This window comes from Neoarius graeffei, chromosome 12 (genome assembly GCF_027579695.1).
Source record: "Neoarius graeffei isolate fNeoGra1 chromosome 12, fNeoGra1.pri, whole genome shotgun sequence".
Taxonomy (NCBI): Eukaryota; Metazoa; Chordata; class Actinopteri; order Siluriformes; family Ariidae; genus Neoarius; species Neoarius graeffei.
The window spans coordinates 35,557,441-35,570,862 of NC_083580.1; the positions used below are offsets into that span (position 1 = coordinate 35,557,441).

The 13,422-nt window shown below is 41.5% G+C and overlaps 1 protein-coding gene across 8 annotated transcripts in view; it reads left to right on the plus strand.

Moving 5' to 3' along the window:
• Window positions 1-13,422, plus strand: part of dennd1a (DENN/MADD domain containing 1A) — a 336,491-nt gene that overhangs the window by 242,393 nt on the left and 80,676 nt on the right. For all 8 annotated transcript variants that reach the window (XM_060935809.1, XM_060935810.1, XM_060935812.1 and 5 more), the window contains one exon: window positions 6,805-6,850. In XM_060935809.1, the coding sequence (XP_060791792.1) occupies window positions 6,805-6,850 (46 nt within the window). The remainder of the gene's footprint in view (window positions 1-6,804; window positions 6,851-13,422) is intronic.

The window sequence follows — 13,422 nt, forward strand, 5'->3', positions numbered from 1 at the left end:
CTGCGTGGCGGGCCATTCAAAACGATGTTTCCTACTATTCTGTCGCGCGATGTGTGAAGTAAATCTGTAATTTTATTCAACTCAGTCTGGCAGAAATTAACAAATTAACATGTTTTTTGGTGTCAGGTGCACTTTAAAGAACAGGGATCTATAAAAGTCTGATTTTCACAACACATTTGTGGAAGTGTATCATGGCATGAACAAAGGAGATTTCTGAGGACCTCAGAAAAAGCGTTGTTGATGCTCATCAGGCTGGAAAAGGTTACAAAACCATCTCTAAAGAGTTTGGACTCCTCCAATCCACAGTCAGACAGATTGTGTACAAATGGAGGAAATTCAAGACCATTGTTACCCTCCCCAGGAGTGGTCGACCAACAAAGATCACTCCAAGAGCAAGGCATGTAATAGTCGGCAAAGAAGAAGAGGACTTTCATACTGGATTGATCGAGGCCTGGGTTAACAATGACCGCCACTGGAACTGTTTCCCAGCAGGATACCAGTGGACACTGTGCTATTGGTGGGAAAAGGAGGAGAAAGAGGAGGTGGAAGGTGAATTTGGAAGAAACGTGAGAGTAGAAAAGGCAGGAGAGTGGAATTGAAGATTGGATCTTTAAATGTTGGCACCATGACTGGCAAAGGAAGGCTGATATGATGGAGAGGAGAAAGATCGACATCCTGTGTATAAAAGAAATAAAGTGGAAGGGGAGTAAGGCCAAAAACATTGAAGGTGATTTCAAGCTTTTCTGTCATAGTATGGATGGGGGCGGCACGGTGGTGTAGTGGTTAGCGCTGTCGCCTCACAGCAAGAAGGTCCGGGTTCGAGCCCCGTGGCCGGCGAGGGCCTTTCTGTACGGAGTTTGCATGTTCTCCCCGTGTCTGCGTGGGTTTCCTCCGGGTGCTCCGGTTTCCCCCACAGTCCAAAGACATGCAGGTTAGGTTAACTGGTGACTCTAAATTGACTGTAGGTGTGAATGTGAGTGTGAATGGTTGTCTGTGTCTATGTGTCAGCCCTGTGATGACCTGGTGACTTGTCCAGGGTGTACCCCGCCTTTTGCCTGTAGTCAGCTGGGATAGGCTCCAGCTTGCCTGCGACCCTGTAGAACAGGATAAAGCGGCTAGAGATAATGAGATGAGTATGGATGGGAGGAGAAATAGTGTAGGGGTAATCCTGAATGAAGAGTATATTAAGCGTGTGTTGGAGGTGACAGTGTTGAGTGTGAAGCTGAAAATTGAAGGGGTGATGAACACTGTCAGCACATATGCCCCTCAAGTGAGGGTGTGAGATGGAGGAGAAAGAAGAATTCTGGAGCGAGTTGGATGAAGTGGTTGAAAGTATACCAAAAAAGGACAGAGTGGTGATTGGAGCAGACCTAAATGGGCATGTTAGAGAAGGGAACAGGGATGATAAGGAGGTGATGGGTAAGTACGGAGTGAAGCAGAGAAATATGGAAAGGTAGCTGGTGGTGAATTTTGCAAAGAGGATGGAAATGGCTGTAGTGGATACATACTTTAAGAAGAAAAAAGAGCATAGAGTAACATGAGAGTGGAGGAAGGTATTCCCAGGTGGACTATATTTTATGTCAGAAATGCAATCTGAAGGAGTCTGGAGACTGCAAAGTGATGGCAAGGGAGAGTGTAGTTAAGCAGCGTTGGATGATGGTTGGGAGGATGACCTTAGAGATTACAAAAGAGGAAGAAAGAGAAACCTAAACCAAAAATCAGATGATGGAAGTTGAAGGAGGAAGATTGTAAGTCAAAATTGAGGGGGAGAGAGTGAGACAAACATTGAATGAAGAGATATTAGATGATTGGACAACTATGGCAGAAGTGGTGAGGGAGACAACTAGGAAGGTTCTTGGAGTGACGTCAGGACAAAGGAAGACAAGGAGATGTGGTGGTGGAATGAGGAAATCCAGGAGAGGATAAAGAGGAAGAAGTTGGCAAAGCAAAACTGGGATAAAAAGAGAGTTCAAGAGAACAGACAAGAATACAAGGAGATGTGAGGGAAAGCAACGAGAGCAGTTGCAAAGGTGAAAGAAAAGGCCTATAATGAAAGATTAGACACCAAGGATGAAGAAAATGACCTGTACCAAAAACAAGATCAAGCTGGGAAGGATGTGCAGCAGGTTAGGCTGATAAAGGATGCAGATGGAAATATGCTGACAAGTGAAGCGTGTTGAGAAGGTGGATGGAGTACTCTGAGATGCTGATGATTGAAAAAAATGAAAGAGACAGAAGGTTGGCCAAGGTGGAGATAGTGAATCAGGAAGTAGCAAATTAGCAAGGAGGAAGTAAGGAGAGATATGAAGAGAATGAAAAGTGGAAAGGCATTCGGCCGAGATTATATACCAGTGGAGGCATGGAGATGCTTAGGAAATATGGCAGTTGACATTTTGACTAGATTGTTTAACAAGATCTTGGAAAGTGACAGGATGCCTGAGGAGTGGAGTAGAAGTGTAATGGTACCAATATTCAAGAACAGGGGCTATGTCCAGTACTGCAGTAACTATAGAGGCATAAAGTTGATCAGTTATAGCATGAAGTTATGGGAAAGAGTAGTGGAAGCTAGCCTAAGATGAAGAGATACTGTATTTGAGCAGCAATATGGTTTCATGCCAGGAAAGAGTACTACAGATGCAATATTTGCTTTGAGAATGTTGATGGAAAAGTATAGAGAAGACCAGAAGGAGTTGCATTGTGTGTTTGTGGATTGAGAAGGCATATGACAGGGTGCAGAGAGAAGAGTTGTGGTACTGCATGAGGAACTCAGGAGTGGTGGAGAAGTATATGAGATTGGTGCAGGATATGTATAAGGACAGTGTGACAGCAGTGAGATGCAGTGGGAATGACAGAGGCATTTAAGGTGGACATTGGATTGCACCAGGGCTTGGCCCTAAGCCCTTTCTTGTTTGCAATGGTAATGGACAGGTTGATGGATGACATCGTGCAAGAGGCCCCATGGACGATGATATTTGCAGATATTGTGATCTGTAGTGAGAACAGGGAACAAGTGGAGGTAAACTTAGAGACATGGAGGACACTAGAGAGAAGGGGAATGAAAGTCATTAGAAGCAAGATAGGGTACATGTGCATGAATGAAGGGAGGACGGGAATGGTGCAGCTGCAAGGAATACAGGTGATCAAAGCAGATGAGTTCAAGTATCTGGGGTCAACTGTATAAAGTAATGGCGAATGCAGAAGAGAAGTGGAAGAGAGTGCAAGTAGGTTGGAATGGATGGAGGAGTGTGTCAGGAGTGATTTGTGACAGAAGTTTGCCAGCAAGAGTGAAAGGGAAAGTGTACAAGATGGTAGTAAGACCAGCTGTGTTGTATGGTTTGGAGACGGTGGCACTGACAAAGACAGGACGGTGAACTGGAAGATGAAGATGTTGAGATTTTCACTGAGTGACAAAGGTGGACAAGATTAGAAAAAAAGCATATTTGAGGGACAAAGCATGCAGACCAGCTTGGAAACAAAGTGAGAGAGCCGAGATTGAGATGGTTTGGACCCTATACAGAGGAGAGATCCAGGGTTTATTGGGAAAAGAATGCTGGAGATGGAGTTACAAGGTAAAAGGAAAAGAGGAGGACCAAAAGTGAGATTTATGGATGTGGTGAAGGACACGAGGATGTTTGGTGTGACAGACAAAGATACAGAAGACAGGAGGAGATGGAGGAGCATTATCCGCTGTGGTGACCCCTAACAGGAACAACTAGAAGAAGAAGAAAGTAAATATATGGTTGTATATCCCTTGCTTGCAATAACTGCAGCAAGCAAAAAATCCATTTACATCACCAAACTGTTGCATTCTTCTTTTGTGATGCTTTTCCAGGCTTGTAGCACAGCTTTTTCTGTTTGTTTCTTTTGGAGGTTTTCTCCCTTCAGTTTCCTGTTCAGGAGAAGAAATAGCCAGTTGAAAACCTTCCACATTTTTCCCCCCGATGAAGTCCTTTGTGTTGGCAGTGTGTTTTGGGTCATTGTTTTGCTGCATGATGAAGTTCCTCACAATTATGTTGGATGCATTTCTCTGTACATTGGCAGACAGAATATTTCTGTTAACTTTTGAGTTCTGCTACTATCATTGTGATTTACATCATTAATTCATCCCTGTCCTGTGGAGGTTGTTGAGGTCACTAACTGTTGTTTTTGGTTTTTTCTTTATAACTCTCACAATGTTTCTGCCATCAACTGTTGTTTTTTCTTGGACAAGCTGTTCAATATGTGGTTGTTAGTACACCACTGGTTTCTTTATTTTTCAGGACATTCCAAATTGTTGTTTGGGCTCCGCACAATGCTTGTGCAATGGCTCTGATCAATTTTCCCTCTTTTCTCAGCTTCAAAATGGTTTGCTTTTCATCCACAGACACATCCCTTGTCTTCATGTTAGTTTCTTCTTTTTAACAATAAATTCAGTCTTCACAGGCAATAACCCAGGGCTCAAACCAAGAGTAGATATTCAGACCTATTAATTGTTTAAACGATCAATCTAACAGGGCACACCTGGGCAACAGGAAACATCTGTCGATCCTGTGTTCTAATATTTTTGATCACTTGAAATATGGATAGGTTTAAACAAAAGGTGCCATGTTCAAAGTTGTTTAACATATCTAGATGTAAATGTCAGGAAATAAAAGCTGAAAGCCTGATCAATCATCTCATATTCATGTTTTTGTATCAAACCCGGAATCCACCAACCCCTACTGATGAATATCTCTAACTTAGTTATTTTTTTCCTCTCTTAGTTAACCGCATGTGTCCATGGTGTGGCAGCCATGTTCTGTCACCCATGTTCTGTCACATGTACTGGCAGCATGTTTACATCCCAGTGCTACCACAGCATCTACTAGGTTCAGGGATGAAAGTCTTCCGGAAATACCTGGAAATCCGGATATTTGACAAAACTCTTGAAAATCTCCGGTTTTCCGAATGGAGAAATTTATTTTAAGGATTTTTCGCGTTTCTAGACGCGGCATAATACTTCGCATCGTCCTTGCATAGGCGCAGTCCTTAAATAGCCCAAACATAGTTCATTGATTAAAGACAGGTGTTCTTTGTTAACGGCGCACATGCCGGAGCTCGTTAGGCACGCGCGCTCAGGTGCACGTGCTAAGGCGCGCAGGACTGACACCGTTCTGCGCAAGCGCAACACAATCGCACTAGAAAGCATGTTCAAGCTGCCAGTGTAGCTGCAGTCTTTTTAGTTGCAAATTACGAGTATTTCCTCGTGTTAATAATTCACCATGTCAAAACAAGCAAAACTTTCCTCCTCCTTTCGACGTGAAGAGAGGTAAGCAATTTATTATATATTTTTTTCCATCAAAGTTGCATTTTGTGGTTTCGAAGCTAAGTTTTAGTGCCGTTTCTAGAACACAACATCAAGAAAACGTGGAAGAAACAGCAATAATGGAAGAGCCGGTTTCTAAGCTACCTAAAACTAGCAATGGTCATTTATTTTTTGTTACATAATGCACTCAGGCTGCCAGTCAGTGTGTGACACACACACACACACACACACCCTACGCCCGATTTACATGAGAAATTTGGTATTCATTGGCGTGTTTAAATTTACAGACAATACGAACTAATGTAAACAATTGGCTTCAACTAGCATAAATATGAATTGGAAATTTTTAGTTCACTTTAGCTTATGCAACGCACAACTCTACTAAAAGATTGATAAACGAGGCTCAGTGTCCCCAACATTGAAACCTGAAAGCTTTAGAAACTCTAACAGACCTTTTACTTTTTAACAGTACTGTTTTGGGACTTTGCTGAGTTTACCTTCAACTGTCTGATTTTTTTCAAAGTAATTAACTGTGTAGCCAGGAAAATCATCGCGTTTTCTAAATGCACTCCTGAAAATTACTCATTAACTAAGGGAATTAAATTTGATATTTTTGACATGTTAATCATTAATGTACATGAAAGAAAAAGGTTTAAAGGTTATAACTTGTTTTAGTGAAAATAAGTTATAAAATGCACTAGAATATAGGGTTTTGCGCGTTATGTTATTAAAATATTTTCGGGAGATGTCCCCCCCCCCCCCCCCCCCCCCCCAATCTTAGTTTGACTTTCAAAAGTTCAGGGTTTTTTTTTCTTTGCTCCACTTTCATCTCTATAGATTACTGAAAACCCAAATCTATTCAATGTATAGCAAAAACAAAAGAATTGGCCTTGCCATACCACTATTTCGGTGGGGACCATATTTTTCCATCTAATCAATTAATTGAACAAAAGTAATTTAAAAAAAAGATGGCTTAAACAAGTTTCAAAATAACTGATAGTTGCAAACCTTACTATCAACCCAACCTTAGACGAATCTAGAGACAGATTTTATTGTGAGCGATACAATTCTAACTTTTCTAACAGCTAAAATCTCATTGAGATTAAAAAAAAAAAAATCTTTTTCAAGAGTGACCTGGCCAAGAGAGTAGCAAACTTTGTTCCGACAATAAAACTCACACAATACAGACAAATCCAGCTGTTTCACACCTACAATTAAGTGAACATCCTGTAATATCCAGTTTCTGTTCAATAAAATATCATGGATAAAACGTGTACAATTTCAAAATGATTCCAGAGCAATTTTATGAGCAGTCACATTGACCAAGGGCTCCATTTTCTAGATCCTTTAAAATTGACCTAAATTCCCCCATAGTAACCAGCTCCGTCAATTTCAGTTCCTTTGTCCAATTCCAGTATACTTTTGTCTATAATAGTCCTGCAGGGATCTATTTTACAGCCAGCATACTGAGTGTATATATGCATAAGGATAACATTTTACTTTCTCTCTCTTTATGCTAGTGCTCCTATGCCATACCTTATTGGAGTCCACTCCAGCCTGATGGAGGTAAGAAAATTCAGAACCAATTCCCTCCTAACAAGCAACTGCTAGTTTCAAATCCCTAACCCCTAAATATAATCTTCCAATGAGTGCTGATTATAATATCTAAGGAGATCTACCGTATAAGATGCTGTGTAAATATTAAACCACTCAGAGCTTTATACACATCACAACCAACATTTTGTAACCAGATTTGCATTTCCTGAAGTAAATACACAGATTTGTTTGTTTTTATTTTTTGTTTTATTTTTATTTGCAAATTATCTTTATGGGCGGCACGGTGGTGTAGTGGTTAGCGCTGTCGCCTCACAGCAAGAAGGTCCGGGTTCGATCCCCGTGGCCGGCGAGGGCCTTTCTGTGCGGAGTTTGCATGTTCTCCCCGTGTCCGCGTGGGTTTCCTCCGGGTGCTCCGGTTTCCCCCACAGTCCAAAGACATGCAGGTTAGGTTAACTGGTGACTCTAAATTGACCGTAGGTGTGAATGTGAGTGTGAATGGTTGTTTGTGTCTATGTGTCAACCCTGTGATGACCTGGCGACTTGTCCAGGGTGTATCCCGCCTTTCGCCCGTAGTCAGCTGGGATAGGCTCCAGCTTGCCTGCGACCCTGTAGAACAGGATAATGCGGCTAGAGATAATGAGATGAGATGAATTATCTTTATTTGAAAGGAAGGTTTAAATGAAAATTTACAAAGGTAAAAAAAAAAGAAAAAAGTGTGAGACACAAGTGCATGGTGGGTTTTTTTTTTTTTTTGGGGGGGGGGTGGGGGAGTTGGGGCAGTTAGTAGGCAGGATGGTGTTTTATATTTGGGTTTTAGAGCAATTAGAGGGTTACATAGGGGATGTTAGTTTGGGGTAAATGCAGTCAAGGAGTATTTTTATTTGGGTTTGTAGAAATCCCAGTTCACATGGGTATTTATTTTGAGTTTTGTTTAATTTTTCTGATTTGGGGTTGTAAAAACTATAAATCTTATCAAAACCAAAAGTACGTAACACACCTGACCAACAACTTAAAAATGCAGTTTGAACTGAATCTGTACATTAAGTGGTTCAGGCTCTATCAATCACAAAAAAGTGTAGAAGAAGAAAAACTAGATTGAGTTTTGGGACAATTAACATTCAGGTATATCGTTATTTTTGAGTTTGGGTACATTTAGCAGGCATTGGGTATTTGTAGGTTTCGGGGCATTTAGAAGTTAGATGTTCAGCTATATCAGAAAAAGTTGGGATCTCATCTCATTATCCGTAGCCGCTTTATCCTGTTCTACAGGGTCGCAGGCAAGCTGGAGCCTATCCCAGCTGACTACGGGCGAAAGGCGGGGTACACCCTGGACAAGTCGCCAGGTCATCGCAGGGCTGACACATAGACACAGACAACCATTCACACTCACATTCACACCTACGGTCAATTTAGAGTCACCAGTTAACCTAACCTGCATGTCTTTGGACTGTGGGGGAAACCGGAGCACCCGGAGGAAACCCACGCGGACACGGGGAGAACATGCAAACTCCACACAGAAAGGTCCTCGCCGGCCACAGGGCTCGAACCCGGACCTTCTTGCTGTGAGGCGACAGTGCTAACCACTACACCACCGTGCCTCCCCAAGTTGGGATGGTATGTTGAAATTAAAATTAATGCTGAAAACAGTGAAAACTGATTTGTAAATAATCTTTGTATTGCATTCAAAACAACACAGTACATTATTTGATGTTTTACTTATGACTGTTGTGGTTTTTGTTTTTTGTTTTTTTCCCAAAATAGGCACTTTCATTTTTGATTACTGCATTTCAAAGAAAGTTGCGGTGGTAAAGCAGTTACCACTTCCTTCTCACAAAGCATTTACCATTCCTTTTCACAACACTTAAAAGATATTTAGGGACTGAAGACACAGTGATGAACCGTTTCAGGTGTTATTTTGTTCTATTCTTCCTGCAAATAGGTTTAAAGGTGTGCAACAGTACGGGGTCATTTGTTGTATTTTTCATTTCAAAATTTGCCACAAAAAGAATTAAAGGGGTGAATCAGATGCATGTGGGCAAGGTTTACCCTCTCTGGCCGCCATCCACTTAGCAACTTGGTCTGCTAAACGGTTCCCACAGGCCTCAGACAAGTCATAACCTTTGGTTTTCAACAACTGTTAGGCAGGGAACATGCTTCCAAAAGATCTGCGACAAGAGAGGCATGTGATATATAGGCTTACCTTCAGCAGCCTTAAAGCTGCATGAGTGCCAGATTTTCCCAAAATCATGAGCTACCCCAATGGTGTAATGGTAATCAGTAGAACAAATTGAATAGCCACACAGAAAAATTAAATCATTGGGTTTGGAACAAGAGCTATCAAATTCTCAGCACTTCAACAAAATGAAACAGGAAAAAAAATGGCTGGGCTAGGCTTCTATCCAGCAGCTCACTTTGGCTTGTGCATTGGGCACACATACTACACTCAGGTTCAGCTCACTAAAAGACAGAGGGAATGAGAGAACTTGTAATCAGCCCACATATACACAACAGGTGTGCCACATTAATTGTCCACGTCATGATCTCCTGCTGCGTATTCCTACTAAACCGTGCCTCCACCTGACAGAATTGTATTGATTATAAAAATTTATCTATAAAGCACCAAATGATCAGTACCTGTACCTCCAGTACTTGTGTGAATATTTGTTCTATTATGATCAGATTATGATTGAATTCTGTCGTTTGCTATATCACATTTAAAGGTGAAAAGATCTGACTTGATTTGTATTGGTTTCATTTTGTACATCACAAAACCCTGAAATTTTAACAGTGGTGTATTAAAATATTAATATCCACTGTAGGAGGCCATGGATATAGGCAGTTATGGTAAATTAGGATATTTTGACACGTCACACAACTGCTAATTTTTGTTGATGATGGAGTGGAGGGATGGTTATGCAGGGTTCTCCAGAAAATCTGAAGTAGCAGGCTAAAAAAAAACATAGTAGGGGGCTCTAGAATTTGCAGCAGTGAAGGCACTGCAGTGCACCAAAGGCGTGCTCATGCTAAGAGGGTTTGGGGGCATGACCTCCCCAGAAAATTTTTTAATTTACGTGGCTTCTGGTGCATTCTCAGCTAATCAATTACTAACCATTTCCCTGTAAAATACTTGCAAAATATATATGAAATGTCTCTCCAGATGTATGTGTGCTTGGCTTTCTCAGTTACTGTACCCTCTGTAGTATCAAGGTCACATAGGGTTTGTCACTCCAAACTTGAAGGAGGCCCAAAAAGCTCTTTCACAAAAAATGGTTGGATAAGGTATAATTACTCAAAACTGGTCCCATGAAGTCTGTCACCCACAAAGGTTCCCATGGGATTTGGCACTCAAAAGGGTCCATTTGGACCGTTCGCTCATAAGAGACCCCATATAAGATTTGTCACTCAAAATGGGTCAGGTAGGTTTGCCAGTGAAAGGGGTGGTGGGGTGGTCAGACTAGAGTAGATCTATCATTATCGCAATTTTCTTGTTTGTGAATGCATTATAAGAACATTATTATTATTATAACTTGCATAACTGTGGGCAGTGTGGCCTGTGTGGGGTGGATTTGCAAGTGGAACAAAGACAAAATATGAAAATATTAATTACGATTTATATGTACAAACCTGCAGAAAACATAAACTTTTTATTTATTTGGCCCACAGAAGGTTTTAGTTTCTTCTTCAGTGGCATTTTGTGAAAACCGAGTGAAATCGTCTGCAACAACCACCAACTGCGTCTTTACCATTGTCTGCCAAGTCATCTGCTATGGCGTAGTCACATGGTCCAGCTCAGCCAATCAGAGCACGAGAATTGATCAACAAATATGGTGTTGCTTCTGGTCATGCAAGACTTTAATCGAAGACTTTAATCATTTTCTGCATGGCGAAATATTTGGATTTGCAGCAAATTATGGGCAGAAGAGATTATATAAATTTCTTGAATGCTGAAAGGCAAGTTTTTGTTTTTTCTGGGATCGAGTAGCTGGCGCAGACCGTCTGTGTAAGTGGAGAAAACCGCCAGTCGTCGGCACTTGTGGACATCTCTGGTAATGTCCCATGGTGTGCTGGCCCTCTGTTTTAGTTATGCTGTCATAGCTAGACCTGTCAGAATCCCTACTTGCCTTCTGATAATGATATTCACCATCTTAACGCTTCTTTCATACCTAATAAGCTGTTCCTTGTATTCGTTGAGTTGCACATGTACTGATGCTGCCTGGTGTTCCCAGAGTCAGGTACACTTCTCCTTCTATGGCTCCTCTCACCCTCAGGACCTGCCTGATTGAGCCCAATGTTCCGCTGCTCCTCTGTTCCTCCTGTTTCTTTATCCATACATGTGATTCACCTCCTGATGCTGAGGTTAATCTCACCTGGATACCCTACAGACTTTTCATTTTCAAAAAAGCTTAAACCTTAATACTCAACTTTCTGCTTCAGTGGATAATCTCACCTGGACTCTGTAGAGTTGCACTTTCCAGCAACTGTTGCTGTAATCATATAGACTGTATCCCAAAGCTCATCCCATGATGCTTATTGACAATAAAATCATGCCCAACATTCTGCAGAATTTTCAACACAGTACTGTTTGCCTTTTATCTGTATGACTGTATACTGCAATGAACATTTAATCCCAGTATCCAGTGCCATCCAGAAGAGGATGGGGTGCCTTTTGAGTTTAGGTTTTTAAAGGTTTCTTCCTCATGTCATCTCCAGGAGTTTTGCTTTGCCATTGTCTCCTTTGGCTTACTTAATAGCCATAGAGATGGATCAATACAAGTTTTTCTGTAAAGCTGCTTTGTGATGGTGTATGTTGTTAAAGTGCTATACAAATAAAATTGAATTGAAAAAGCTGATGAAGCCCTGCGATAACCTGGCGATTTGTCCAGGGTGTACCCGACCTCTCACCCGTAGTCAGCTGGGATAGGCTTCAGCTTGCCTGTGACCCTGTAGAACAGGATAAGCGGCTACAGAGGATGGATGGATGGATGGATGGATGGATGGATGGATGGATGGAGAAGCTTTAGTTGCTACTGCTAGCTACTATGATACAATGACATTTGAAGAGGTGATATTGAGCGCTCTAAGCCAGTGCAGGTATAGAGAGATATAGGTGTCCCTTGATAATATACTATCCCCCAGTTACAGGGGGACATTACAAGAGAACCTGCTTCAGTCTGCTCAGAAATTTCAGTGGGGCATTTCGGAAACAAACTTGTGACAGAAAACTGGGCGTACAGTCATTTCCACACAAAGCTAAACATTGATAAACGTGGACGTGATTGGACACGATCAAAACTCACATCAAGTCTCACCTTGTGTTTTTGAGTCAGTGCAGATATGCAGTGCAGCCTAGTAAATCTAGCTGACTGGAGAATTATTAGATCATTTATTCTGACTGGCATCTAAGCATATGCAACCAAATATTCATCATTTTAAAAATATGTAGTGTATGGCAAAATATTATTTTGTAAAGGCGTACATCGACTATGTGTAATATATCCCTAACATACATTTTCAAATTGTTTGCAATTAATTGGGTTAACAGTTTTTTGGTGCAAGATTAAGTTCTCTTTCGTTCTGAGATGGCCTACCTGCTACTGGTGACATAATTACAAGCAGTTAAACTTAAAAGCAATAGGATAGGTTAGATGCTTATTCAGCTACCTATTTAAACAAGTTTTGCCAGTCATCAGATCTTGGTAATGGCAGATCTGGCTCTATTTGAAGAACTCTGCATGTCCATAAGACGCAAGAGGGTTTTTAGGGCGCACAGGGATTTTTAATTTTTTTAAATATTATAATTAGGGCCCGAGCCCTATGGGTGAAGGCCCTATTGTTCTTGTAAGAGTTCACTATTATTAGGGCCCGAGCCCTATAGGGCGAAGGCCCTATTGTTCTTGTAAGAGTTCACTATTATTAGGGCCCGAGCCCTATGGGCGAAGGCCCTATTGTTCTTGTAAGAGTTCACTATTATTATTCTTCCGTCTTCTTCTTCTTCTTCTTTATTTTTCTCCGCTGTTGGGCCATTTTCGGGGCGCTTGCCATGGGCGAAAATGCACGAAATTTGGCATCACTTCCGAGAATTGCCACCGCTACTCAGAACCAAAAGCCCAAACTTGGCCGGGGCTCAGGGCCTCTATAGCGCCCCCTTAGTCGTTGTGATTTCGGTCTCCCGCATTAAGGTGCCTGGTTGCCATGTAGTTTGTAGCAGTGGCATGCAATTTGGTAAGCATATGTATCTCACTAAGCCGGACAAAAATGTAATGCCAAAGCATTAGCCACGCCCAACAGGAAGTGAGGTAATTTCACTTTTGTGCGAAATGCATGGCCACGAAGACGGCGCAACTCCTCCTAGACCGTTCATAGGAATGTCACCAAAATTGATACACATCATCTACAGACATGGCTGACAAAAGTTACTAAATACGTTTCACGTAGCATTAACCGTTCAGAAGTTATACGTCAATCAATTTTCAATGCAAAATTTTACATGCTTAAAAATTCATAACAAATCTTCTGATTGCTCAAAACTGCTCATACTTTACAACCATATCACGCATTGGGCTTCTGACATGTTACCCAAT